At 38.2% G+C, this 27,009-nt stretch overlaps 2 protein-coding genes across 3 annotated transcripts; one reads left to right on the top strand and one right to left on the bottom strand.

Moving 5' to 3' along the window:
• The first annotated feature begins 6,836 nt into the window (after nucleotides 1–6,836).
• On the top strand, nucleotides 6,837–11,455 carry ccdc97 (coiled-coil domain containing 97). Its single transcript, XM_006798014.3, has 7 exons — nucleotides 6,837–7,235; nucleotides 7,349–7,525; nucleotides 8,466–8,625; nucleotides 8,808–8,896; nucleotides 8,985–9,177; nucleotides 9,309–9,432; nucleotides 10,977–11,455. Exons 1-7 carry the CDS (start codon nucleotides 7,080–7,082, stop codon nucleotides 11,098–11,100), a joined length of 1,023 nt encoding a protein of 340 aa, XP_006798077.2. The 5' UTR covers nucleotides 6,837–7,079; the 3' UTR covers nucleotides 11,101–11,455.
• On the bottom strand, nucleotides 8,994–16,499 carry LOC118454736 (uncharacterized). 2 transcript variants are annotated; one of them, XM_087839660.1, is made up of 12 exons: nucleotides 16,352–16,499; nucleotides 16,152–16,214; nucleotides 15,498–15,631; nucleotides 15,365–15,418; nucleotides 15,212–15,260; nucleotides 14,862–14,959; nucleotides 14,130–14,376; nucleotides 13,883–14,035; nucleotides 12,936–13,193; nucleotides 12,662–12,838; nucleotides 12,394–12,499; nucleotides 8,994–9,400 (listed from the first exon to the last, which is right to left on the bottom strand). In XM_087839660.1, exons 1-12 carry the CDS (start codon nucleotides 16,497–16,499, stop codon nucleotides 9,382–9,384), a joined length of 1,506 nt encoding a protein of 501 aa, XP_087695786.1. In that variant the 3' UTR covers nucleotides 8,994–9,381. The 2 variants fall into 2 exon arrangements, with proteins under 2 accessions (XP_087695786.1, XP_087695785.1); XM_087839659.1 differs by lacking the exon at nucleotides 8,994–9,400 and adding an exon at nucleotides 12,033–12,234.
• Between the last annotated feature and the right edge of the window lie 10,510 nt (nucleotides 16,500–27,009).

Below are 27,009 nucleotides of genomic sequence, written 5' to 3'. Positions count from 1 at the left end.
TGCAATTGTTTCCTGTCACAAAGAGTCTATCTACATGCACAAACTGTTTAACTCTGCTCGACACTAATGTATATGTATAAGCAATGTAAGTGCAAGATTAAGACTTATTATTAAGACTAAATATGTTTACATTGCTTTATATCTGAGTCAAACTTTTTAAAGTGTGTGTCCTGATATCAGTTGTAAACACTGAGATGAAAACCAGCAAAGAGAATTGTGAATCTCCCACACAGAGGACTATCTCTTGTTGTTCCAGATAATTGCAGGTGATAATCTGTGGATTAAAAAACATTAATAAACATAACAGATCTCAGAGTAGTTCTTGAAGAAGTCATAGCTCTTGACCATTCGAACAAAGGAACAACCAGGATGAATGTTTTAGTGACAGATTTTCAAATCACCATTGGGCCTCATAGAGGTAAGAGTGCCTGGGTGATTTGAAGAATAAGGTTTGGTGAAAAGTATCAACAATTGGCCAAATTAAAGAGAATAAAGCTTCAGCAAAAAGTATAAAAGTATATAGAACAAGTTTATTGTTTGACTGACCTCAGCTTGTGGCCTCATTGGGGTTGTCATAAAGGTCGCACTTCTCCAGTTCATTCATCTATTGCCAGGGAAGCATGACTGTCTATTATCCAATAATGTCTCATTTGTGATCAGTATATCAGACAGCTATTATTAATCATTTAGTTTTTTCTACTCTACATTTAACCTATTTTTTTCTGTAATAGCTTATAATGAGCTTTATGAAACCCACAAGCTGAAATGTATTATATACATGTTAAAATTGCCACTGGAGATCGCACCTCTTTAGATTTTAGTCGATACTCCAAGAACTTTGTAGTTGAAGTTGTGCCAGAAATCTCCCAAATCTCAAAATTGATCAGACATTGATATATTGTGCTGGCCTCTTCCGGGGCGCGGCTGGCCCTCGGGCCTCCAGCCTCTGGGCTTGCGGCTCGGTTCACTCTGGCACAGCTGGCTGCCAGTGGAGCCGGCGGGCACGCCGGTGCAGCCCCCTCTAGCTTCTGCTCGGTGGCTACTGGGTGACCCCTCGTCTGGGGATCCTCAGCCCTTCCCATGAAGGTGGCACGGATGCCCCTCCAGTGGTCCTCCTTGGGCTCTCGCACTCTGGGGCCTCTGGATGTCTGGGGCCTGGATCTCCTTCATGCCTGCTTCATGCCCTGGGGGACGGGGCTATGGCTCTCTACATCCTCTTGCAGACCATTACATGGGGAAACCATTTGAATACAAGCGCGCTGATCCACACAGGTGTGCACATGGGTGTTCACTGTTCGTAGACTTAAATCACACCTTTCTTGGCTGCTACTTCAAAGCACATTGTGCGCTGTCTGTCCTGCGTGCTGCACAACAACATTCAATATTTAGTATTTACTGCTGTTTACACTTAGCTAGATTAATGCGATGGTGTTGTGTTTAGTATGTTGCTTTGTTTTCTATTCTTTTTCTCTCAACAGGTGATCCAGGAGATTTTTTTTTCCCTTTCTCACTGTCCCTCTCCCCTTCTGTTTTTCTTTTCCTTCCTCTTTCTTTCTCCCTTTCCTATCCCTCACTCATGTTTGTCCCGTCTGTAACAACTGAAAATAAAATAAAATAAATAATAAAAACAAAGGTCGATCAAATGTACCAATACGGCAATGCCATGATGATCCATTTGGCAAAATAAATCCATTGGGTATCCTTGTTGGTCTTCAGACAACAATTCTGACGGCTAAAGAACCAAATGGGACAGGCAAAAAAAAAAGAAAAAAAAAGATATATTGTGCTGGCGAAGATTCTCAATATGTCGTAAATGTATTGCTGTGGGGATCTGAAAGTATATTTGGTAAGTGCTGTATAACAAAGCACTATTATGGAAGTCTCCGTTCTGGTGCTGCTTTACAGCGTTTGACAGGAACAAAACATTAGCTCACTCAACTAAAAAGCTTTGAGCTGTTACCTTCATCCTTGTGCCAACTCAGCCAGCATAATAACATGGGAGATATCTGTCTGAAGGACTGCTGTGAAGGAAAGTAATGAAACTCCATGCTGAAATACAGTTCTATGCATCACTCTTGAGTCATGTCTGATTTTTTATATTTACCTGGGAAAATGGGAAATAGGTGAAGGTGAATTATTGAAAACTATGCTAACACATATGGAAATACAGTATACAAGGCAAAACATTGCTGTACAATTCTAATAAGCTCTTCAACAATTGGTTTGACCACCTTTATTCTTCAGCACTGCCTGAACTCTCTTTGGCAGATTTCTTATAATTTCTTAAAGTAGTGTTCAGGAATAGTTCTCCAGACCTGGTGAAGGACATTCAAAGCTCTTCTTTAGATGTTGGCTGCCTTTGTTCTGTTGTCTTTCAAGATGATCCCACACTGCTTCAAAAATGTTGAGGTCCGGGCTCTTAGGAGGCCAGATGATGACCTCACTATTGTCAACTTGTGGTTGTGGTGGTCAAACTTTGTGTCGAGGAACAGACAATAGTGTTCCATTGTGTGTTTTTCTATCCAGGTATCCATTCCGAGGGTGTTTGGGATCATTGTCATGATGAAAAATGACGGTGTTGCCATCAGATGCAATAGTATTGCACGGTGAATCTAAATCAGATGGTACTTTTGGTTGGAATGCAGCCCCAAACCATGACAAAGCCTCCACTGCCTTTTAAAGATGGCTTTCGATGCTTATTGTTTTACCTCTCTGCTGATCTCTGTTGTAGATACTGATAAATATTTGAAACAAATATTAGAAATTTTGACTCATCACTCCATCTGACCTGTTGCCACTGATTTCCAGTTCTTCTCTAATGTGGCATGCCTCAGCCTTTCCTCTCTGCTTCCTTCCATAATAATGGCTTCTTTACAGCCAACCTTCTACTGAGACCATTTCTGGTGAGGCTTTAGTGAACAGTAGGTGTATCAGTAGAGCATTCAGATGCATCTGTCAGGTCCTGTGTCTGATTTTTTCCTCTTCGTGACTTTCAGATGTTGTTCATCAGCTACAGATAGTTTTCTTTTAGGGCTGCTCCTCCTTCTTTTTCCCTCCACTTGTCCAGTTTCCTCAAATTTTTTAAGGACAAACTGCGCATCATGTTGAGATGCTTATGCTTATAGCACTTTGGGAATTACCTTGTTGGTGGAAAAATAGCAGCAAGGTAATTGCCTGTCAAACTGTCTTATCTTTTGCATTTTTTATAGATTAAACTAAAGAAACTGCAACAAATGATCTTCTTGTTTAACAGGCTGCTAAATACAAAGTACCTAAGGATACAATTTGAAACTGGCGCTTTGCTACATGTAAACACAACCGTGGATCATCTCTTGGGTTAGAGGCCTATTTTATGCTTCCTTGAAAATGGTCAGGCACCAAGGCTGGTCTTAAAATGGATGAAAGAAGCAGCCAACAGAAGATCTTTAAAAAGCCCGGAGAACTGTACAGAGCGCTTTGAAAAAGCACGAGAAAGTCTGGCTGCTTGGAAGCAAAATATAAAGAAATGAGGGGAGCTCATAACTTGCACACAGTACTGTGTGCATCACCTCTAAAGGCAAATGTAAAGGCGTACATAAAAGGATTTTAGCTGGCACGTGCAATGAAAAATACATTTCTCTTAACAAAAAGTTGAGGAAACAGTCACAACTCCACTGACCTTTAAAATCTGCAATAACTTGTTATTGGGCCCTGCACACATGGAAGCAAACTGTGATAACCTTTTTCATTAGATGGTTCAAAGGTATCATTTAACATTGTGACATACTCAGAAGTTCATTTTAGATACGTTTTTGGTCACCTGGTGATATTTCCTTTCTTTCTGGCCTGTTTTTTCACCCAACCCTTCAGCTGCTCAGTGCTCTGTTATGTTTGCCATAGTCTCAGATGACTGTTTCCGCATGCTGAGCAGCATTGCAGCCCCAAGGCGCTTTATGTTATAAGGTAAAGATCATAAAATAACAAAGCGGCAGTCCAAACAAGTAATAAATAAACCAAACGCTGCTTACAACCAGCGCAGTTGTAATTACTGGGCCACCTTCTCCCCTCTGCTCTCCGTCACTGTCAAACACAACGTGTTCATCAATATCTAAAATGACTCTCTGCTGTGTCACAAAGAGGAAATAATACGTCCAGATGTCAAAAGTCATTGCCTAGAAGCGGCCGCAGTAATCTAATGAGTCATCTTGTGCGTTCATTTAGAAGCTGACTCAATACTACTGACAGACCTCGAATGAATACAGGAAATTAAAGGCTGCAGTACACAAAAGAATATGTATCCAGGTAGCTAGTCGATGGATGCTGTTTATTTATTTCAAGTCCAATATTTCATCATCATGTCACACAAACTCTTTAAATGGATTAAAAAATAAAACCAGGTCTAGTCTATTTTATCTTTGAAACCTAAACTATACTACGCACATAAATCAACCTCTTCTATATTTTCATCATCCAGACTGCTGCTCTTCCCCCTGGTGGTACTGTTATGTTATTATGACTGTACCATAATCACTTCTGCCTTCTATTTATTTCTGCTTTCCAAATAAAGACTCCATTGTCTCTTGTAACAAAGTAACTGAGCAATTACATTTTTAATTAGCTGTTGACTCAGTGGTATCCATTTTTGGCACGTTTACCTGTATCTCTCTTTCTCTCCCTTTGGGCCCCCCTGAGAAATAATTGACTGCAAAACCAAAATACAGTTATTAACTATTGATTCACGTGTCAGTCAACCTGAAGTCTGCATGGAAAGCAAACAGAATGAATTAGAGACTCAGGGTTTTTTTTGCAAACTATTCACAATAATGGGACCTTGCTTTGACAGCTCAGGAAGATGCACAAAGTTTTGTCACAGTGAAAACTGCACTTTGGGTTCGGAACATTTTATGCTCACCGGTTTGCTTTCCATATTTAAGTCAGCACATAATTTTTTGTGATTTGTTTTTTAAGGTTGTGTGGATGGTCTATTTCACCTCATTTCTTTCACTTTTCTCTAACATACCAGTCTAATGTATAACGCATGGAGCTATAGTGCTGTAAATACAGATCGATATAATGAAATACTTTTGATAAAAGTCATAAAATGATTTGCTCTTTTCTTGGCCCCTAAGTTTAACCCTTTTCCTCTGTCAACACTCAGCCCTCATATCTCCCCCACGCCTCCTCTGATATTACATCTCTCTTTCCTCTAAACTCCTTTACTCTCTGCCATGGGTTTAAATAGCAGGACCAGCTGGCCACATCAATATACGCAGGACCTCTTTATCACAGGTGCTGGGATTACAGACACACAAATACATGTGCTGTTATTTAGAGTTTTAAAAATGGGACTTGATGGAGAGTAACACTTGTCTAGACTGAACAGATAAGACTGTGTTCATTAACCAGACACCATAGATTCGTATTTGTTTCTATCTTGCAGAAATGGGAGTTGTAGTACTTCTGCTGACCAGCGGGTGGAGACGTGCCATTTCGAAAAGGGGCCCCAGCATACTCCTGTCTAAATAGTACAGTCATTTGAACAGCTGTGTCAGATTACTGTGAGCTCACTGTAACACCTCTGAAACACCAAAACAAGGCTAGAGAAGAAGATGATACTATGGGTTAAACATTATCCACGCTGATTCTTTTTCTTTAATCATCTCCCTCCTGTTCTCCTGCCATTGAAGTATATGGTTGATCTGAAAACTGTATGCTAAAGTATTTTGAAATCTGGTTGATGATAACCCTCTGATACTTTCCACTAAGTTTTATGCCCATGGCTCAAGAACTCCAGCACCACCAATGGGTTAAAGTTGGAGGTGCACTTTAAATCATACAACAGTTTATTTTAAATGAATTCCACAAGAAGTTTTAGCCAAACACAGAGAAAAACTCTGCAAGCATTATCTCATAGCATTCACCAATTTAAAAAAAAAAAGAATGTTCACTCTTAACCCAAATAGCAGCAGCAATCGACCTTGATTTTATTTTATTTTATTTTACTTAGTATTACTAGTTGGAGAAATGGCATAATACACATTTAGTGTTAAAGTAAATTAATATTTTGTTCCTCAGTTCTACCACAACGTGTACATCTACCAGCCCTTAGAGGTTGCAGCAAAGGTGAAACCATGAATCCATCCAACAGCTCTTAATAGTAAAATGCACTTATGCAAAAATACAACATAGTAATTTCAACCCTGACCACAAGACACATCATTTCCATTACAAGAGCAGCTTTTTTTTTTGTTTGTTTGTTTTCAAAGACTGGCCTTTAATGCCAAATCCTGCTGTACATCCTCTTCTTTTTCTCCCTCCTTTGATTTTTATGCTTCACACCTGAAAGTCTGGAGAGTAAGAAGAGGCTCTTACTCTCCAGAGTGGCTCTCAGACAGAGACAGCTGTGACCTATCACTTATCTCTCTAAAGCTGAACAGTCCTTTATGTGCACACAGAAGCAGTTTATGGTTCATTGTCTTGCTGAAGAGCACTTCAACCAAGACGAAGCCATGGACAGAGCCTCAAGGTGAAAACATTTCAACCTGACCTTGATAATATTTGGAAAAATGCTGGTCATATCACCTAACATATTATTTGAGATCATAGTTTTCATAGATTTAAAATAATAGACTATACAGTGATTAAACACCACAGTATGATAAGCAATAATTGATAAAAGAATAAAAAAAGAAAGCTGAGGTGACCCATGTGCAATTTATGTTTAATATTTATTTCTAAAATATTTCTCTATCTTGGAAAAAATTATACGTAATAAGTCTGTCACAAGGTGGCGACATATACATATCAAAGAAAAGGCTGTAGGGAAGGAACAATTCTTTCGGTTGCACGGAGAAAAGGGGACACACAAAAGTGACGGACCGTTATGGCGATGAAACGTTATACAAAATAAGTGAAAGGTAAAATAACACGCGAGGTTTCCATGAAAGAGATTTTCTCATCCAAGAGGTTTTACATTAAATTGTAAAAACTAATTGGTCGTTTAAAAGAAACAAACAGGGGAAGTTGGCAGTAGGCTGAGCTTTTCTTAGCGAACCATCGTTAGCTGCTGGGAAGACGGTGGCTAAGTGACACCGCGGTTAATGATGTGGGGAGAGATCGACCCTCCTGTTCAAACACAGCCAAGCTTGTGTGAGACTGAAGACGAGAGGAAAATAGAAGAGATAATACTGCCACGGAGACAGAGATGTGACTCCAGCAGCTCTGAAGACACCCAGCGGGTGGTGCAGGACATCCAGGTGAAGCAATCAGCGACAACAGTGTTTGTTTGTTTTTTCTTTTCAACCACAGTGTCAGGTGCTGTCTGCCATTATGACGCCTCGCTGATTTACTCTTTCTGCTCATCATACAGAATATAAACCTGAGTGAGTCCAGCTGTGTGAATGCCATGATGGAGGCCATAGCTGTGAGCGGCGTTCTGGTGAAGAGCCAGCAGATCGGAGAGGCTGAGCTGACCGTGCAGGAGCGCAGAGAGGAGCTGCTGCATCAGTACCGCAGCAGGCCGCTGGTGTTCCTGGAGAGGTACAATGTATGTGCCCACAGTTCAACGTGTGTGTGTGTTAGTGAAGGGCAACATCGCCCAATATAGATGCTTAGAGGCAACGACATTCATAAGTAAATGAAGGCAAACTTCTTTCCCAGTGACGTGCTGCCATTGATGGCACTCTTTATCACTTAATGTGTTACTCTGTTGGAACAAGGTGCCAGCATTGTAGTACAATAGTAGTGACAGAGCATGAATCAAATTTAAGCACAAAAGTAGCCTAGTTAGTGCTAGTGTCAGTAATTCCCACATCCCTTTTAGTCTTCCTGTCATATGAAGTGCAACCAGCGAGTGCTCAAATGACACAGTGGAGTCGTTTGTTGACATTTGGGTCACACATAATCAGCTGTTAGCATCTCCTCCTCCTTAGCCTAGCTGTACTTAGCTTTGTTTTTGCCTTAAGGAGTGAAAGAAGTGTGTCTTGTTTTCACTTTCAGTGGGAACAAATTCTTTGTATATTTTGCAGAGTACAGCATTGGCTGATATCTGTTGAGCTATATATTTTTTTAAGTACTAAATCTTCCTCTGAGCCCAACTGTAGAGGTGGGCCTATCGATCTAAATATCATTTTGATACCAGCGCTGGCATTGGTATGGGTTGGTACTAGTGCGATACGACTGATACTTCTGTCCTCTGAGTTTAGTTTGCAGAGCACTGAATTGTGTTGAATAAACTGTTATTATTGTTTAGAAATGAAAAGATGTACTTCAAACATGCACTGTGACTGTGTGTTGACTGTTATGTCTACCTATAACACATTAAATAACAGAAGCTGACCCAAAAGTTCTTTACAGACAGGAACATTTACATTACAGGTCTCCAAAAAATCCAGTTTCAAAATACATTGTTAACTAAATATTGTAGTGTTGGTAAAGAAGTGAAGAATTCCATTATTATATTTTGTTTTTCATCTTACAATTTCTAGGCTTGCCTGAAGCCTCAGCATCTGTCAGCATTTGCACATGTCAGCTCAGACCCACGAGCACAGCACTACAGCAAGGTGATACAGAGACGGGCTGCAGGACACACCGACAGGACCAGAGTCAGGAATCAGCGCTATGCTGCGCTCAGGGCTCTGCAGAAGGGTAGGGGCAGCAGCAGTTAATGATACAGTGGACCCATGCAGCATTTGTGCAGATAGCTTTAGTCTTTGATAATGTCAACTGAGATACTTGCAGCCAACCCACCAACTTCTGTTTCTCTCTCTAACTCGCCATCGGCCTGGTTTTGTTTTGTGTTTCTTTTTGTGCCATGCCTCCTCTTCTAGATGGCCAGTACTTCAGTGAAGAACAGATGCGAATGAGGGAGCCGCTGCTGTACGAACAGTATATCGGCCAGTACCTGACAGATGAAGAGGTGAGTTCTCTTTATCTTGCGTTTTATATGTGATTGTGTTTTTGTATATTTCAGAGTATATTTCTAATTACCTTCATGAATGCTGCAGGTGCTACAGCGCTCCCAGGAGGCCATGCTGGATGGTGCACAGGGAGGACCCGGGGAGGCGGGGCAAGGTACAGGAGGACTCGCCAATCTGCTCCTCAACTCCTACCAGGAACGACTCATCCAAAATCGTCTGCAGGAGGAGCAGGAGAAGGAAGACGGCGCACTGGAGGAAGAAGAGGAGGACGACGACTACGGTCAGTCAGAGTTCGGGTTGAAGAAAAAACTTCACACTGAAGTTAAGAAAAGAAGAAAATTTAGGCTTTTTTTCTTTTCTTCTTCTTTTCCCTCCATCTTTTCTTATTCTGCTCTGTGTTTCATGCTGTAGATGACAGAGACCAGCAGAGGGAATGGGAGCCGACGCCGGAGGAGAAGACTCTTCTCAGAGAGGAGTTCATCAGTCAGATGCACCAGCGTTTTCTGGATGGCAAAGACAAGGATTTCAACTATAGGTCAGTCACACAGCACACAAAAGCAGTTTAAAGGCTTCTTCATCGCGTTGTAGCCAACCTAAAGCTGCCTTTGACAGATTGAGTTCCTCAGACTATTAGGCTACGTTCACACTGCAGGTCTTAATGCTCAATTACGATTTTTTGATCAAATCCAATTTTTTTGTCTGCTTGTTCACACTACAAATAAAATGCGACAGCAAACGTGCTCTAGTGTGAACGCTCAAAGCGGCCCACATGCGCAAAAGAAGACGTCACACACAACGCGCTCTGTTTAGACCCAGAGCAAACAATATTGTTTGACTGATGGCCCTTAATATAAAGACTTCGGACTTTACGTTTCCCAATTTTTGCTTTAAGTTATTTTGTTATTTACATAATAATGTAAATAACCTAATAATTATCCTTATTGCTGTTTTAGAGGAGCGGTGCTTCAAAGGATAGTTGCATATTTCTGTCAGAATCTGCAGATTATACAGTACAAATAAAATGTTCACGTTGTCTTCCCAACAGTTTCACTAACATCTACACTGGATGGCCAGGAAGCGTTCACGATGTCTTCTCTGGCGCTTCTCCGGCGCTGATAATTAGCGTCTGTCTCGTGTCAGTGACGTAAAAGACGGATTTAATGCGACTTGACCATTCAAACAGCAGTCGCTTTCTAAAACATCGGATATGTATCGGATTCAGTACCACATACGAAAGTGACCCAGATCGGATTTGAAAATATCGGATTTGATGCGGTTTCGCCTGCAGTGTGAACGTAGCCTTAGTGTATGTTTGTAGGTGTTTGTAATGTAAGATTTTCAAATTAGTAAGCAGGCTTTTTGAGAATGTTGCTGAAAAAAAATAACTAGTTTTGTTATTAAAGCTTTGAGATGATCATTCCTCATTGATTTATCAGTTCACAGAATAACAGAACTCAGTAATCTGCCAAAGTTATTTTTGCTACAGCTCAGCGCAGTTTAAAGGCAGTTCATGAGGTACAGACAACCTGTATTTTATTCATTTGTGTCCTGGATCACAATTTTTCATCTGTCCGGACATATATACACAGATTTTTCTTTCCACAGTATTTTCCACATGTAAAATCATTTTATCAATACCAAATGCATTACATGGTTATGTGCAGGCACTAAAAACAACTTGGTTGGTGTTAGGAATTAAAAGCTGCAGGTTTTAGTTTAGAAAACGATCACGGTTCGGCCTAAAATTCAACGCTTACTAATTCTTTTGAATCTGTAGCTTTATGGTTACCATAGTGACATGTTTGCCACTTTGTCTGGGCATGTTGCGTGACACATGCTCAAAGTATGCTCCATGCTGAAAATACATTACTAACAACTGAACTTTTTCACAACTGTTTTCTGTTTCGTATTGAGACTGTGCTGTACAAGCTGTTGTGAAGTTACACGTTAACACAAGTTAGTAAAGAGACTCCAGAGGAGGGGAAAAGTTACAAACTCTGAAGTTCAGTGGAAAATTAGAAAAATCCTACACTGTGGGCTTTGAAAGTGACTTAAGGTGTTTATGTGTTTGTGTTACAGGGAGGTGGATGAGAATCCAGACTATGACAACTTGGACATTGTCAACAGAGATGCAGAGGATAAATATTTTGATGACGATGATGACGAAGAAGAGGAAGAGGAGGAAGAAAATATGACAGAATAGTGTCCGTGTTATTAATAAATGAATGAACTGTAAATATAAATGTACAAAAAGAGCTTCCATTCTATTTTTTTTTGTTTGACACCTGAACACAAACAAAAGATGTAATAAACATGTTTTTGGGTCTTTTGAAAATTTGTATAAATATGATTTTCTTGTTCAAAACTCAACAGAAACAAACACGGCATTTTGCTGTGTTACTAATTATGACATCATTTCAGCATTAAATTTGTCTCAAAGCCCCACACGGGACGTGATCTGTGCGTATCAGGTGATTTGTCCACATGGATTTTAGGCTTTGTGAGTGAGCGAGAGAGCGATGGTACATGTAGTTTTAGACATTTGCACGCGTAGTCGTGAAGCTGAACCTAATAAATTGTGTGTAAATAATCAGTATTTATTGAGGTTTAGATGTATGTGTGTCAGATTGCTTTGTATTTATGTGTGGATTGAAACATGAGTGAGTCTTCAAAAGTTACAAATCATCGTACAAAAATCTGGACTGAAAATGAGTGACAAAGCAGCCAATGATGGCTGACTTTAAGAAAACCTGGAGAACTTTTGCTCAAGGCCACTTCAAAGGAAGGAATGTATTCTTCTAATTACAATGCTGTTCCCTACAATAATTATTACAGGTTGGGCAATGTCCAAAGAAAACACAGTTTGATAACATCTGCACAATTTACAGATAAAAAGCATCAATGTTGTTTATTCAGAATTTCAAGAAGAAAATATCAGCTGTATGTGGAATTATTAAAACAAAGTAAAACACGGTGATCAGCAGTGTGAAAGGAAAACTGAGTATAGCAAAGACAAAGAACACTTTTGCTTTTCTCAAAAGTAACAATTAACCAACGAAACCTCCAAATAACGCATGTCATTTGTGGGCATACTGCAACAATTTTTCAAATTCAGCTTTACAGAAGCATTAATCTTCATTTTTTAAGTTTTTTTATTATCAAAGTGTAACACTCTTCTTGTAATTTTAAGACCTTTAGTTGCATTTTTAGTTTTTCCCTCTTCAGTTGATCAAGATCCGTTGTATTCAAACCAGAGCTGACTGAGGGCCCAGGCGACAGAGCCTCTGACATGTGAGAGAAATTAATGCCGACAGAGGTTTGAGTTGCTTGAGATGAACTGTGGAAAAAATTAAACTTTTAAGAGGAATATTGGGAATATTGGGCTTATTTCAAGTAGAACTGTTTTTGCAGAAATACATGCAGTTAAAAAAAAAACTTTTAAGACTGTGAATAAATTAAAAATCTTTACCTAAATGATAGGACAGCTACATCTTACCTCCTCTCAGGCCTCGTGGAGTGTAATTCAGCTAGATTGTGGCCAGAGCAGTGGACATCTTTATGTTCACACTCATCTGACGCAGCCAGAGGTTCACAGGAAGGACCTGTACATTTAGAAAACATTGGGGGGGGGGGGGGGGGGGGGGGGGGGGGACCAGAAAAGATTAAAAATAATAATAAAAAATAAAATAAATACATGAATTTTTTTTCTCTTAAAAAAAGCTGAAAAAAATCATGCTAGTTATTTCAGTTTTTGAACAACTCACTCATTTCCTCTTCTGTTTTTTCCTCCACATTCTGCTGTTTGATTGGTGTGTTTCTTTCCACATCTCTGGTTTTTACAGTGACTTCAGATTTTGGCATGTTAGGAGGATCGTCTCCTTTTGCTTCTTTCTCATTCCCACAGTTTGCTGACTGTGCATCTCCTCTGTCTTCTGAGCCTTCTTTACAAAAGACAAAATGTTACCAAAAAGTGAAATTAATACAAACACAAAGAAAGTATTTACTATTTTCCATTTGGAGAATTGTGGGAAATATCACCTTTAATAACACACTTGTCAGTGTGGTTAGAGGCAACAGCAGGTACAGCTTCAGATTCCATTCCTCTCATTTCCATTTCATCTTCCTCTTCTTCATTCCCAGCATCTTCTGAGTTTACAACCTCGTTTTCATGTCCAGACCCGACCTTCTCTTCAGCTCTCTGCTCTGTTTTCACTGCCAGCTGCCCTCTGCTTAGAAACTGGTCCTTATCTTCAACAATATCTCCCCCAGTTTCTTCTGCAGGCTGTATTTTTGCTTCTTGATAGGGATAACAATGCATTAGATTTATGTATGTACACTTTATAATTATTTGTAATTACTATTAGTAGAATCAAATAATTTCTTAAAATAGTTTTCAAGTTAGCAATACTCAAACTGTGTGGTCTTCTGCTATTGCAGTTCATCTGTTTCACTGTTTGGTGTTCAGAGATGCTCTTGTGCATATCCTGATTGCAATTAGTCATGATTGAAGTTACTGTTGTCTTTCTATCAGCACAAAGCAATCTGGCCATTTTTACACCAGAGAACTGCTGCTTACTTGATATTTTCTCTTTTCAGGACCATTCCCTATAAACTCTACAGATGATTGTTTGGAAAAACCCGAGAAGCAGATTCTGAAATATTCAGACCGGTGTAACTGGCACCAACAGCCATGCCATGTTCAAAGTCACTTCCAGTTGTGGTCATGCACTGATTATGGCCATGAATGTACGGAAGAGGATTAGGACCACCAGAGGGAAAAAAAAGTGGGCATGTCTTTTTTTCTTCTTTTCCAGAATTCTGAGAAAAAAGGTCGGAATTCTGACTTTAATCTCAGAATTCTGACTTTTTTCTCAGAATTCTGACTTTTTTCTCAGAAGAGATAGTAGAAATCTCTTCTAGAAAAACACTGACAAAATAAGAAAGCCAAAACACATGCAACTGCTTTTGGTTTTTGAAGAACTCACTCAGTAGCACTTTCGGCACAGTTTGTATTGCCACATCTCTGGTATTTCCATTAACTTCAGATCTGGACATGTCAAGAGGATCTTCTCTGTTTTGTTCTTTCTCATTTCCACAGTTAGCTAAATGGCCGTCTTCTCTGTCCTCCATCTTTGCATCTTTGCAAAAGTCAACATGTCAATTAATCAAATATATGAAAAAAAATGCACAGTGGCTATTAAATATTTATTTAATGTTAAACTCTCTTAATACCAGAGTTTAAGACACTGGATTCAGTTTTATTCACTATTTCCAAAGATGTGGAAGCTTCCTGTTCTTTTCTTTCACTGCTTTGTGGTAACTGGTCTTCACTGCCTTCCCCATTACTCCCATTGATGGATAGGTCATGTATGTGTGAGGGAGCAATGAGTGTCGCTGCCGCAGTGGGTGTGTTAACTTTTGCTGAGCTGCTGCACTCTCCTGGACGGGCAATCCACTTGGAGTGACAAGCACCTGTTCCCTGAGGCAAAATTAAACATTTAAATTAGATTTACATTTACAACAACAGATATTCATTTTTAAATTACACAGGTCTACAACCAAAAAACTGCATAAGACTGTTTCTTATAGATTTACATTTATATATATATATATATAGATAGATAGATAGATATACTTTTCTGTCACGTTAATCGTGATGATCCACATTAACACTGACATAAAATTTCCAAGTTTCAGCAATTAATGCATTATTTTTTATGATTATCAAGTTTAAATTATAGGCAAAAAGGAAATGAAACTTTGATGGAATTAAAATAGTTACTAGTAGAGTAACCAGTGATTTGTAGTATTACGTTTTACATTGAAATTCTGATCTGATGATATGGCCTGATTAAAAAATAAGGGTAATCTTATGTCATTAACATTCACATGAGGACCAAAAATACCAGACAGTAAAGTGTATTAAAATAAAATACAATAAAATAAAGATATATATATATTTACCTGTCTTCCATCAAAACATCTCTTGAGAATAATTCTTAGTTCTTTCCCCCTGAATGGATGTTTCGTTGCTGTTGAAATTGTATGTTTTGTTGTCCTCTCTGAAAAAAGAAGAGTGATTTTCATACACAGACACTTTTTGTTAGGATAGTTACATGCCAATAGTAAAAAACATAATTTAATAAATAACACTCTTGTCAGTATGTTTAGGGGCAACAGCAGACACAGTCTCATCTTCTATTTCTCCCTCTGCCTGTTTCTCTTCATCTTCTTCACTGCCAACATTTTCAGCTTCTACTCTCTCTGCTCTGTTTCCACGAGCATTTCCTCACTGTTTGAAAGCTGGTCTTTACCTTCAGCATTATCATCTTCAGTTTCTTCAGAGCTGGATGATTGTATTTCCTTTTGATTCAAGGTTCCAGAAAAATGACCTTTAATTATCATTCTCAGTGTTGTTTTAATTCATTTTTGAAAATCAGAATTACAGTACTCTCATGCTCAGTTACCTTTCTAGTTTTGGATCTTCCTTTTCTGTATCCCTCGGTTTTTAGGTAACCTTTCTGTGAAAAGTTAGTTTGACAGTTTATTTAGTGAAATCTGATTTTCTTTGATTAATAGAAATGCAAAGAAAAAAAGTACCTTAATCCAATACTCCAGAGGTTGATCATCATAGAAAATAGTTGCTTTCCATTTTTTACACGATCCTTTCTCTGCAAGTATCTCAAATCTAGGGGGCTTATACCATTTGCCTTCATACTTAATACACGCCTCACCTAAATTGATCATCCAAACACACAGGAAAATTGAAATGACAGTAGAAAAGAACACTTAACTTTTGACAAGTTAACATTTGATCCTCTTTAAAACAGTGCACATTGTTTAAAATTGTATATTTGAACCACAAAAGAAACATGCTTTCTCTTTATTTTTTTCTTAATTCTTAAAGATGTTCAAAACATTCGCACCTGATCTGCAATCCAATCCAAGGTTTAGAGATTTTTTTTTTAATGTAGGTTTGTATTTACTTTTCCCAAATGATTGATGGAGAGCAATAATGTTTCCCAGCTTTCATGAGATTGGGGGAAGGCAATTCAGAATCACCAATGCATAATCTATCATGCATTCATTCAGCTGGAGAGAAACTGATGACTACAGATCATTGAAGTCAAGTTCCATTTTTTTATATACATGATTTTTATTTGTGGGCACAGTTTCAACGAGTATAAAGTGTTTTCTTGTTTAACGGTTTCCATGAAATGTGCTTATGCTTCTCAGATGATTGTATTTGCTTACTTTGTTCCAGCTTCTCACAATCAAGGATGCCCTCTGTGGTTCCACAGATTACAGGCAAAAACTCTAAATTACAACAACAACAACAATAATAATAATTTCCCTATAATAAAATAATATGAATGTATTTTCATGCCATAAAATTAGAGAAACATATTCAAAAATCTAAAAAGATATTCAGTGCTGGGTGACTAAGGACTTACGTTTTCCTTCTGTCTTCCAGGTTTTATGATCCTCCTCCTCCTCCTTCTCGTCTTCATCATCAGAAGGTTCATCATATTCAGCCTTCCATCTTTTCCTTAATCTACAGTCTTCTTGGTCTTCCTCTTCCACAGATCTTTTCCTCTTCATTTATTTTTCAAAACTGAAAATATACTCTTCCTAAACAGATTTCAGGGTAATCATTGATTTGTGTCAAAAGGTCTTTCCACCCTAAACAACATTTGTGAGCCCTTACCTGAGTGACACGATCATAAAAAGAAATAGCACAACTGAATGTTGAATTCTTTGTTCGTCTTTTGTTGTGGGAGAGAAGAAAAATGTTTGCTGACCACCGCACAGAGCTCGAGTTCAGCTCGTACCGATACTAATAGTTTGGTCCTGAAAACAGTTCTCAGTATTAACATTTTGAGGTTTTGTCATTGTGGTCTGATGACAAAGTTTTCATGTCTTGTTTTATTTCAGTTTAGCCTTCATTTGACAAAACTCATTGTAACTTTCAAATCAGTCAATTAATCAGATAGATGTCAGATAGATATGTCTTCTGGTTTTCAAAAAGATGCACAACACCATTGACTTTTTAAAATATTTTGTAAATTTTATATATATTAAAATGTAATCTTACATTACTTTTTAACATATCTGACTATATTTGAATTCCTTAGTACAATATAATTGTGAATTAACTTAAAGAACACATCAGCTTGGATTAGCTGCTTTTTCAGTTGTTTTCAGTGCCATCCTTGTGCCTGAATATTTCAGAGGAATGTTTTTTTTAGATTGTTAGGCCCCTTAACACTGACCTATGAATCAGTCAAGCATTAAAAACACCTAACCCAACTCGAGGGACTTATATATACAGTGTTGTCTAAATAACACTGTATATATAATAGTGATGGGATTTCCGGCTCTTTTTAGAGAACCGGCTCTTTTGGTTCGGCTCACTAAAAAGAGCCGGCTCTTTCGGCTCCGAACCGGCTCTTCGGGTTGTTTTGTTGCTTTAATTAATTTATTATTAACAATAATATAAAATTATGCACAAAAGGAATTACTAATGTTAAAAAACAGTGGTTTTATTTATATATGTTTATATATAAATATATGCGGTGGCCCCTAGAGACAAAACATGTACAAACTCCAAAACACATTTCTAGCATGAACTGAACTTCCAAAACAGAGCTACCTAGATCACTTAAATTACACAATTGAAAGCATGAAAGCATATGTGTATTGTTTGTGTATTTATACACAAGCATTCATATATAGTCAAATAATAAAAAAATTAATAAATGTTCATTTACCTGTTATTACCACACACCAAATCCGGTCGTTGGTACTTGCTGGCTTGTGTAGCCACAAGGTAACAAGAGTTCAACACTGCCCCTAGCATCCTGGAGCACTTCTGTTGTCTTTTGTACATGTTTTGGAGTTTGTACGTGTTTTTTACGTGTTTTGGAGTTTGTATGTGCTTTGTCTGTAGGGGCCACCGTAAATATACTTTTATTTATTCACTCCACATAAAATGTAATAAATAAATCATATAATACAAAAATCAACTATTCACATTTCAACTTTTAACTATTTCAATTTTCAGCTTTTTTCTTTTACAAATTTAAAGTGAAACAACACAAAACGCTGCAAACCACAACACAATTAAATATAAATTATAATATGAAAACAAAAAGAAGATGCATATTCTCTGTCATATGGCCCTGCATGAATAAACTTTCTGAATCCTTTATCATCTGCAACTGAAAATAGTTGTGGATGATTACTATACCTTTCTAATGTGATGTTGTTGTCCCTGGCTCACTTTCTCTGTCTCTCCCTCCGGCTCTGTTCCTGTGCTATTGAGTGTAACTACCTTCCTCCCCTTCTTCCCAGCTTAAAGCACAAGGCTCGCATGCTGAGTGAAAAAAAAGTGCGAGAGAGAGGGTGAGAGAAAGAAAAAAAGAAAAAAAAAACACGGCTCGCGTCGTTCACGTCAAAGACCCGGCTCTAAGAGCCATTTCGTTCGCGACCGACCCATCACTAATATATAACAAATAACTTAGCAAGGAACCAGTATTAAATTGTATCTTTAGGTACTTTGTTACTAGCAGCCTGTCACAAAAACATACAATTTCTTCCAATTTCTTTAGTTGAATCTCTGAAAAATGCCACAGATAACACAGTTTGACAGGAATTTTCTTTTTTATTGTAAACCAACTGATGTCCAAAGAGCTATTAGCTGAAAACTTGACATATCTCCGCATGACGTGTCCTGGCTCAAGACTTTTGCACAACACTGTAACTCTCCTTTATTTATTTCACATTTTGTCATTATGGCTTTGTATGAAAATGTTGTTTTTGTTTTGTCTAACTTCTTTAGAACAGTTATATCCATCTGTCACAGACATGATTGATATATTACTCGCAATGCTTCAAAGTCAAAGCACACCTCTTGTTTTTCTCTTGCAAATTTAAATCTGAAGACCTGACACGAACTGCTGTCAACACACTAAACACTTTACATCTATCCATCTATTCGCTTCCGCTTATCCTTTTCAGGGTCGCGGGGGGTGCTGGAGCCTATCCCAGCTGTCATAGGGCGAGAGGCGGGGTACACCCTGGACAGGTCGCCAGTCTGTCGCAGGGCCAACACACAGGGACAGACAACCATTCGCACTCACATTCACTCACATTCACACCTAATGGCAATTTGGATTTTCCAATTAACCTATCCCCACAAGCTGCATGTCTTTGGACGGTGGGAGGAAGCCGGAGTACCCGGAGAGAACCCACGCAAACACGGGGAGAACATGCAAACTCCACACAGAAAGACCCCGGCCTGATGTTGGAATTGAACTCAGGACCTTCTTGCTGTGCGGCAACAGTGCTAACCACCGTGCCACCGTGCTGCCACTTTACATCTACTTTAATGTAAATACAATAAAAGTAAAAAGTGAAATACACTATAGGGACAAAAGTTCTGGTCCACTTACTCCTTATTCCTACAGGAGCTGCTCATGACATAGAAACCCACGTCAACAGTTTTATCAAGATGTTAATACCAGAGGATGCTTACTCTATTACTGATAAGCAAAATTTGGCCACTTTTACGCACTATGCACCTCGGCGACTCCACTCCGTGCGACACTTTGTGGCCATGTATAAAACCCCACTTGTTTAAAAAAAACAAACAAACAGAGATGTGAAACTCCAGAATAGGGACTTACCACTGTTGCAGACTAGACAGCAAATGATGTCCCACGCAGGAAAGTAAAACTTTACTTTTCAGTTACACTGAAAAAAAACCCCACCCCCAGTTATTAAAGTGTGTGCCCAAACACTGACTTCCGGCAATGACGGCAGGTTTTACAGGTAAGACGATTCAGACTGACATTTACAGTCGCTATTTATATATGGAGAGAAACCTCGAAACGGTTGCAAGTGCACGTACGATATGATTTACAAATGTGTATAATTTTGAGACGCATTTCACACTTCCCGCTTCACCGACATCCGCAAACTTAAGATGCGTTCATGTCCCAGTGTTAAACTGGGACATTTGAGTTTCCTCGGTATACCTGCATTTTATCTATAAATTTATTCAAATAAAGTGGTCGCCTTTTCTAAATATAGCAGAAAATGTGATTTACCAATTAGAGGCAGTACACAGTAGCCCATAAAGGTTAATATATGGTTTAAATAATCTGATGCTACATGCTGGATGATCTTCTGCTGGAAAAAGTCAGTCAGTGCTCAGCCGCATATGGGGAATACAATGGCTGTACATCACTTTGGATCATCTTCTGGAGTAAACATATGCTTGTCTTGCACAATCGTTGTATATTTTTTAATATAAATATAATCCAGGTAATATGGAATTGACCGTTCTCTAATTGGTAAATCTACATTTTCTAGTAAAGTGGTCAAGAGCTATTTAGAATAAAAACTTCCAATTTATTTGAGAAAAACAAAACAAAAAGTCGGTGATGTCAAGAGAAATAAAAATAGAAAAAGCAAGGAGTGCGATGTCGTGATGTCCCAGTTTTACGCTGGATCTTAATACAGCTTACTACACAGTAGTTTATGCATATTTCTCTCCATATCCATGTAACAAGATACATCAACATTAAAGGAGTATGTATAGGTTTCAAATAAACTGAGGGAAAGTTTCTTCATCTGAGCAACCGCTGAACCATAATAGTTTACTACGATTTAAATTTTAAATGTGAAATGAACTGATGTGAATGTCCTATGATAACTTCACAAATGTTACCTTTTAGGGTTTTTTTTTTGTTTTTAGAAGGGAAATACATTTAGTTAGTTATTTATCAAAATATTTATTTTTGAAGTAATTGAAACAACACAATTGTCTTTGTTTATTTAGTTGAGCCTTAATTTGCAAAAATCATTGTGATTTTCGAACAGTGGCAGATTTTTTACACAATTTTACATGGAGTGCAAAGGAGGGGCAAGTTGTCTAGGCAGGGTGGCACATACATCTTCAGTGAAGTGAAATCCCCCTGTTTAAATGGAGCCACAAAAACTCTTTGAAACTATTTATTGTATCATTGTCTCTTCTAAGAAAACAAAGAAAAGGTGATTTTTTAAATTTTTTAAATTTTATTTTTTACAAGTTTTAAAGTAGAAAAACTTAGTGTAAAGACAGTATAAGCAGTATAGTATGTTGATCACAGCATGTAGACTAAAAAAAATCTACTGGAGCTCACATTAGAAATTACTGTAAGCTGTGATTCTTTTCGTTGTGCCAAGCCACTACACAGACCTTAAGGTTCAAGGAGCTTCTTTTACTTTCTTACTTTGAGTACATTTCAGAGCCTGTACTTTTTTACTTATCAGTCATGGATTGGCCCCCTGAGCCCGGACCTCAATAATATTGAAGCAGTGTGGGATCATCTAGACACAGAGCAGAACAAAAGGCAGCCGACACTGAACTTTGAATGTTCTTCAAGAAGTCTTGAGAACTATTCCTGAAGACTACTTAAAGAAATGACAAAAGAGCCGACGATGAGAGTTCAGACTGTGTTAAAGAATAAAGGCAATGATAAAAAATAATGACCTTTAAGCTCTATTTTGTCTTTTTTTTTTTTTTTTGCCTGTCCCATTTGGTTCTTTAGCCGTCAGAATTGTTGTCTGAAGACCAACAAGGATACTCAATGGATTTATTTTGCCAAATGGATCATCATGGCATTGCCGTATTGGTCCATTTGATCGACCTTTGTTTTTATTATTTATTTTATTTTATTTTCAGTTGTTACAGACGGGACAGACATGAGTGAGGGATAGGAAAGGGAGAAAGAAAGAGGAAGGAAAAGAAAAACAGAAGGGGAGAGGGACAGTGAGAAAGGGGGGAAAAAAAATATCTCCGGGATCACCTGTTGAGAGAAAAAGAATAGAAAACAAGCAAAAAAAACCCCAAAACAAAGCAACATACTATACACAACACCATCGCATTAATCTAGCTAAGTGTAAACAGCAGTAAATACTAAATATTGAATGTTGTTGTGCAGCACGCAGGACAGACAGCGCACAATGTGCTTTGAAGTAGCAGCCAAGAAAGGTGTGATTTAAGTCTACAAACAGTGAACACCCGTGTGCACACCTGTGTGGATCGGCGCGCTTGTATTCAAATGGTTTCCCCATGTAATGGTCTGCAAGAGGATGTAGAGAGCCATAGCCCTGTCCCCCAGGGCATGAAGCAGGCATGGAGGAGATCCAGGCCCCAGACATCCAGAGGCCCCAGAGTGCAAGAGCCCAAGGAGGACCACCGGAGGGGCATCCGTGCCACCTTCATGGGAAGGGCTGAGCAGCATTTTAAAACTCTGTATTGTATTTCCATGTATTCACCAGTATGAACCTTTTTATTATGTTCTTACATTGTGTACATAGCATTTTGGATAGCATTTGTTGATGAATATGATAAAAAGTGAAGATTAATATGTTGTATGTGGTGTTAGGATACAATATATATATATATATATATGATTCTTTTACTGCAGAAATTGCTATTACTAAATTTAACCACTGATTTTATTTATGTTATACTGATATTAGTCTTCTTATTATCCATAACTTAGTTGCTTTGCGGCAACAGATTCACTACTGAGCAGAGATCCAAGAGACAACAGGCTCCAGGTGGCCAAGCTGAGACGTGTAAGGCGAAAGTTAAAATTAATTTAGAGAATAGAAAAGAGACTCGAAAAGTGACCTAAAACTATCAAGGTAAATATTTTGCAAAATGTGAGAGCTTGAAAAATTTTCACTTGATTTTCTCAAATCCACACATGGTCAAATATATAGATATATAAAAGTACACTGCAAAAAACGATTTTTAAAAAAGTAAAAAAACAACCCTTGTTTATGGACATTTTGTCATATTCTTTGTCTAAAAAAGAAAATATAAACAAGCAAGTTACAAAGTATGACAATGGTTTGGTTGAAATTCCAGAATACAAATAAGATTATTTTTCTCATTTCAAGAGTAAGACCACTTAAACAGCTGCTTAATTTAAGAAATGTATTTAATGACACTACTAATATTTTGTTAGCAAGTTGCACCTCAAACAGAAACTTTTGGTTGTCATCAAGAAGCGTGTGACATAATTCCGGCTGAATATTTCACCGTTCTTCTTTGCAAAGCTCGTACAGTTTATTAAAATTATTTGGTTTGTTGGCAAAGAACTGGGTTTTAAGCACGGTCTTGTTGTTGGTGACTGAAAGTCTCTAAATGTGGTGCAACTTGCTCAAAGGCATTTAACCAAATATCACTGGGAGTGTATCTGTGTATACTTTTCACACAGGGCCAAATATTTAGGTATATAAGCAGGACATAGAGGCAGGCAAAGCAGACAAAAGTAAAAAGACGCCTTTATTCCAAAGATATGTACACTTTTCACCCTATATGGATTAGAGAAAATCCTGAAGAAATTCAAACGTGTACACCTAATTCTTTGTTTGTTTGTTTTTAAGTCATTAAAGATGTACAATTGTTCCACCCTGGTAAATGAAGAGTCCAAATAAATCCCTGAAAGCCCTAAATTACCATGACATTCAGTGGACATAAACTCGACCACAACCTATTTGAGGTCCTGGACTGAATTCCTCAAAAACCCATTGCATGTCTTGATAGTTATCGATCTCACAAACATTAATTACTTAGCTAAGTAACTCATTAAATAACTAAGCTACTAATCTAAGCTTCATAACTTTGTAACTACCTAAACTATTCATATTTGCAAAGTTTAATCACACATTTATAATACTGATGTACAGAGTCTCTTGGTTTTTTGGATATACAGTTAGATTTGCAATCAGTAATTGGTTAAACTGTGGTGTAGAGTTGAGATGAGAAGAGGTAAAAGCAGTAAAATCAGGACACAGAGGCAGGCAAAGCAGACAAAAGTAAAAAGAAGCCTTTATTATAAAGATACAAAGACTTCAAAGAGCCCCCCTGCCCCAATACCCCATCCCACCTTCTTCAAATGCAACAAGAGTGGTGTCAAGCGTTTGTGTAACGTTTGTTCAGTATGATGTCTGATAATATAGCAGACATCATCTCTGACATTGCATTTGAGATGCAATGTCAGAAGTCTTGCATCTCAAATGGCCAGACTTGTGATTCAGAGAGAATGCCAGACTTCTGACATTCTCTCTGATTGTAAAATATAAAATATGTGGATGTATTTGTAAGTTAAACTTGTGTTTTAACCCTGCAACTTATTCGATTTCCATGTCTGACAAGCGTCCAGAGTAAGGACAGACTGAAAAAATCCCTCTGTGGTGTTTTTGAGGGAGAGCTGATGAGAAGGAGGCTTTCCACCCTGATGATACAGCAGCACAAACTCAGCAGTGTGTGAGAAAGAGGAGGAGGCAGAAGAGCCAGCGCCAGCTGAGAGATGGAGAGAGGAGACAGACTGTTCTTTCTTTTTGAAAGACTGTTTGAAAAGTTGAAAATAACTAACTATCTGTTCTGAATCAATCTTATTAGGTAATGTTAAAATAATTTTATCATTAAATATTTTCACTATAGGAGAAAGTGCTCAGGTCGTTACAGGTAAAAACTGTGAATGACAGTAAAACGTTCTATATTCAGAAACTTAATCAACACCAGAATATACCTGACAATAAATGTCAGTATTTTTTTCTTGACTTATATAAAACATGGTGTATCTTGGATTAATAGCAATACCGTGTTTGTTGCATATATATTTTACAGTCCCGTGGGCTCAGCCTCAGAAGAGGGAGCAACGAAGACTAGACTGTCCCATTTAACAGCCTTGCACTTCCAGCCTTCAAAGCTCCCAGCCTATGTAGACTGAAGGCTGGGAGCTTTGAAGAATGCAGGCCCTGAATTGGGACACACCTAATATGACATTTAAACTGACACTGGTTTCCTGAGACCTGACATATTTTTTTCATTCTTTGTTTTTAAAAGGTAGTTATCCGGAGTGTCACATGATAAAATACCAAAATACAGTCTGGCTCATGTAATGCAGGCTGTGCAACACCTGTACAGTTTTAGCTATGACTTTAGCTATCCACGGATTGCTTAAGTACATAGTGTTTATCATCAATCCAAACAAAACAAACAAAAAGAATAATTACCTCAGTTATGTCCACAGGCAGCTGATGATTACCAAAGCAGTAAAAATGAAACTTGTAACTCCCACTACCTTACTGAGACACCTGAAGAGCTTCTGTTTTTCTACACCCACAAGCCAGAGCTTATGTTCAAACAGCCACCAGGGGGTTCTGTAGTGTCAGCCTTAGCTTCATTGACAAGGTCTGTTTATCTCACATGCGCATTAGAAAGACAGATAAAGCCTCACAATCATTAACAGCTGCGTTCTGATTAAGTTAAAATAAATTATTCTCAAATTTTATTTTGTCTCTTTTATTTCTCCATATCACATTACAGCCACTGACATTTATTCATGTTATTGTGAAGTCATAATACTAAGAACCTAATAAAATTACAGTTAATTTTAAAATTGCACATGTGTACAATGTGCACAATTGCAATACTGTGCAAAAATCTTGAGTCACGTGTCATTTTTCATATGTTTTGGTTCCAAGGAGGCAGATTTTCTTTTCTTTTTTTTCCTTTTAAATCTTAGCCTTGAGCCTGTTCTCCGTGATTTCACTCTTATCAGTCCAGTCCTTCTGTAGCTGACCACACAGCACTGTGCAAAAGTTTAGAGTTGTATGTCTTTTTTTCTCTGGGATTCCTTAAGGTCTTTCAAAGTCTTTTAATCTTTTTAGATTATTAGGCCACTTATAACTGACTATGAATCAAGCAAAAGAAAGGGAAAAAAAAACACATCATGCCAGTGTTGGTTTCCCCTCTGTCCCCTTTTGGCCACATGTGCCTCAATTTTATTCAACAACCTAGACATCCACATTACTCACACTCTCATAACATATACATGTAGGGCCTTGGGGGTGGGCATATTAAACGCCATCCAGAGGACAGTCTGTGTATTCAACCTCACCTCTGGCGCCGGTGCCCACCTCTCAATTTTAAATACATGTAAACATTGAGGGTTCTTGGGAAGGGCTGTGCTGACACCTGCTGCTCTCTGGCAGGAAGCACCATGCCCTCCAGTGTTTTAAATGCACTTTAGAACAGCACGCAACAACACTACATATCAGAGGGCGGAGGAACCTGACAGGTGATCCAGGTGATTTTTTTAAGTGCACTTTCTCACTGATGCTCTTCCCCTGTTTTTCTTTCCCTCACTCTCTTTCTTTCCTTCTCCCTTTCCTGTCCCCCAGTCATGTCTGTCCTGTCTGTAAAAACTGAAAATAAAATAAATAAATAATAATAACAAAGGTCAATGGCCTGTATTTGTATAGCGCTTTACTTAGTCCATATGGAACCCAAAGCGCTTTACACTACATTCAGTCTTCCACCCATTCACACACACTGGTGATGGCAAGCTACATTGTAGCCACAGCTGCCCTGGGGCGACAGAGGCGAGGCTGCCGGACACTGGCGCCACTGGGTACTCTGACCACCACCAGTAGGCAACGGGTGAAGTGTCTTGCCCAAGGACAGGACGAACTGCCAACTCTTGAGGATTGCCCCTTGAATGGACCAATATAGCAAGGCGGTGATGATCCACTTGGTAAAGTAAATCCGTTGGGCATCTTTCTTGGCCTTCAGACAATAATTCTGATGGCTAAAGAACCAGACGGGACAGGCAACAAAAAAAGAAAAAAAAAAAAGATATTGGAACATTTGTATCGCTACATAAATAAATGAGATAAAACTCAGTACTTACTTTTAAAGTTTACTCTTCAAAAGACATGAGAGATTTTTTTTAAGTTTACTTTTTTCCCCCAAGAGAAAAAAAAAATCTTCTTGGTGTTTGTCCGTGGTTGTCAAAAAGCTAGTTGGTTCATTAATGCCACCAACTGGCATGGAGTGTGGACCTGAATGTCAATTAAGAATTAGAGCCTATAGGATAATTAAATATAGCCTGATAACTTTTTCTTCTTGAGTTATTTCATGTAGATCAATTGAATCTAGTCTATATATACCTACCCTAACTATATTTAGGTTTTGAATAAAAAAAAAAAAAAAAAGAAAAATGGCAAAGATAACACACACAGCACTGAAACTCTCCTTTTT

This window comes from Neolamprologus brichardi, chromosome 4, assembly GCF_056152115.1.
Source record: "Neolamprologus brichardi isolate AB-2024 chromosome 4, ASM5615211v1, whole genome shotgun sequence".
Lineage (NCBI taxonomy): Eukaryota > Metazoa > Chordata > Actinopteri > Cichliformes > Cichlidae > Neolamprologus > Neolamprologus brichardi.
The sequence above is the reverse complement of the archived record's forward strand: the minus strand, read 5'-3'. Positions and strand labels throughout refer to the sequence as shown.

Excerpts from the sequence above, each read along its gene's own strand:
- ccdc97 (XM_006798014.3), top strand. The coding sequence starts at position 7,080 with ATGATGTGGGGAGAGATCGACCCTCCTGTTCAAACACAGCCAAGCTTG. Across the intron at positions 7,526-8,465 it reads TGTTCCTGGAGAGGTACAAT|GCTTGCCTGAAGCCTCAGCA; the intron begins GTATGTGCCCAC and ends TACAATTTCTAG. Across the intron at positions 9,433-10,976 it reads GACAAGGATTTCAACTATAG|GGAGGTGGATGAGAATCCAG; the intron begins GTCAGTCACACA and ends TTTGTGTTACAG.
- LOC118454736 (XM_087839659.1), bottom strand. The coding sequence starts at position 16,499 with ATGAAGAGGAAAAGATCTGTGGAAGAGGAAGACCAAGAAGACTGTAGA. Across the intron at positions 15,632-16,151 it reads TTGTGAGAAGCTGGAACAAA|GTGAGGCGTGTATTAAGTAT; the intron begins GTAAGCAAATAC and ends TGATCAATTTAG. Across the intron at positions 15,419-15,497 it reads CTCTGGAGTATTGGATTAAG|AAAGGTTACCTAAAAACCGA; the intron begins GTACTTTTTTTC and ends AACTTTTCACAG.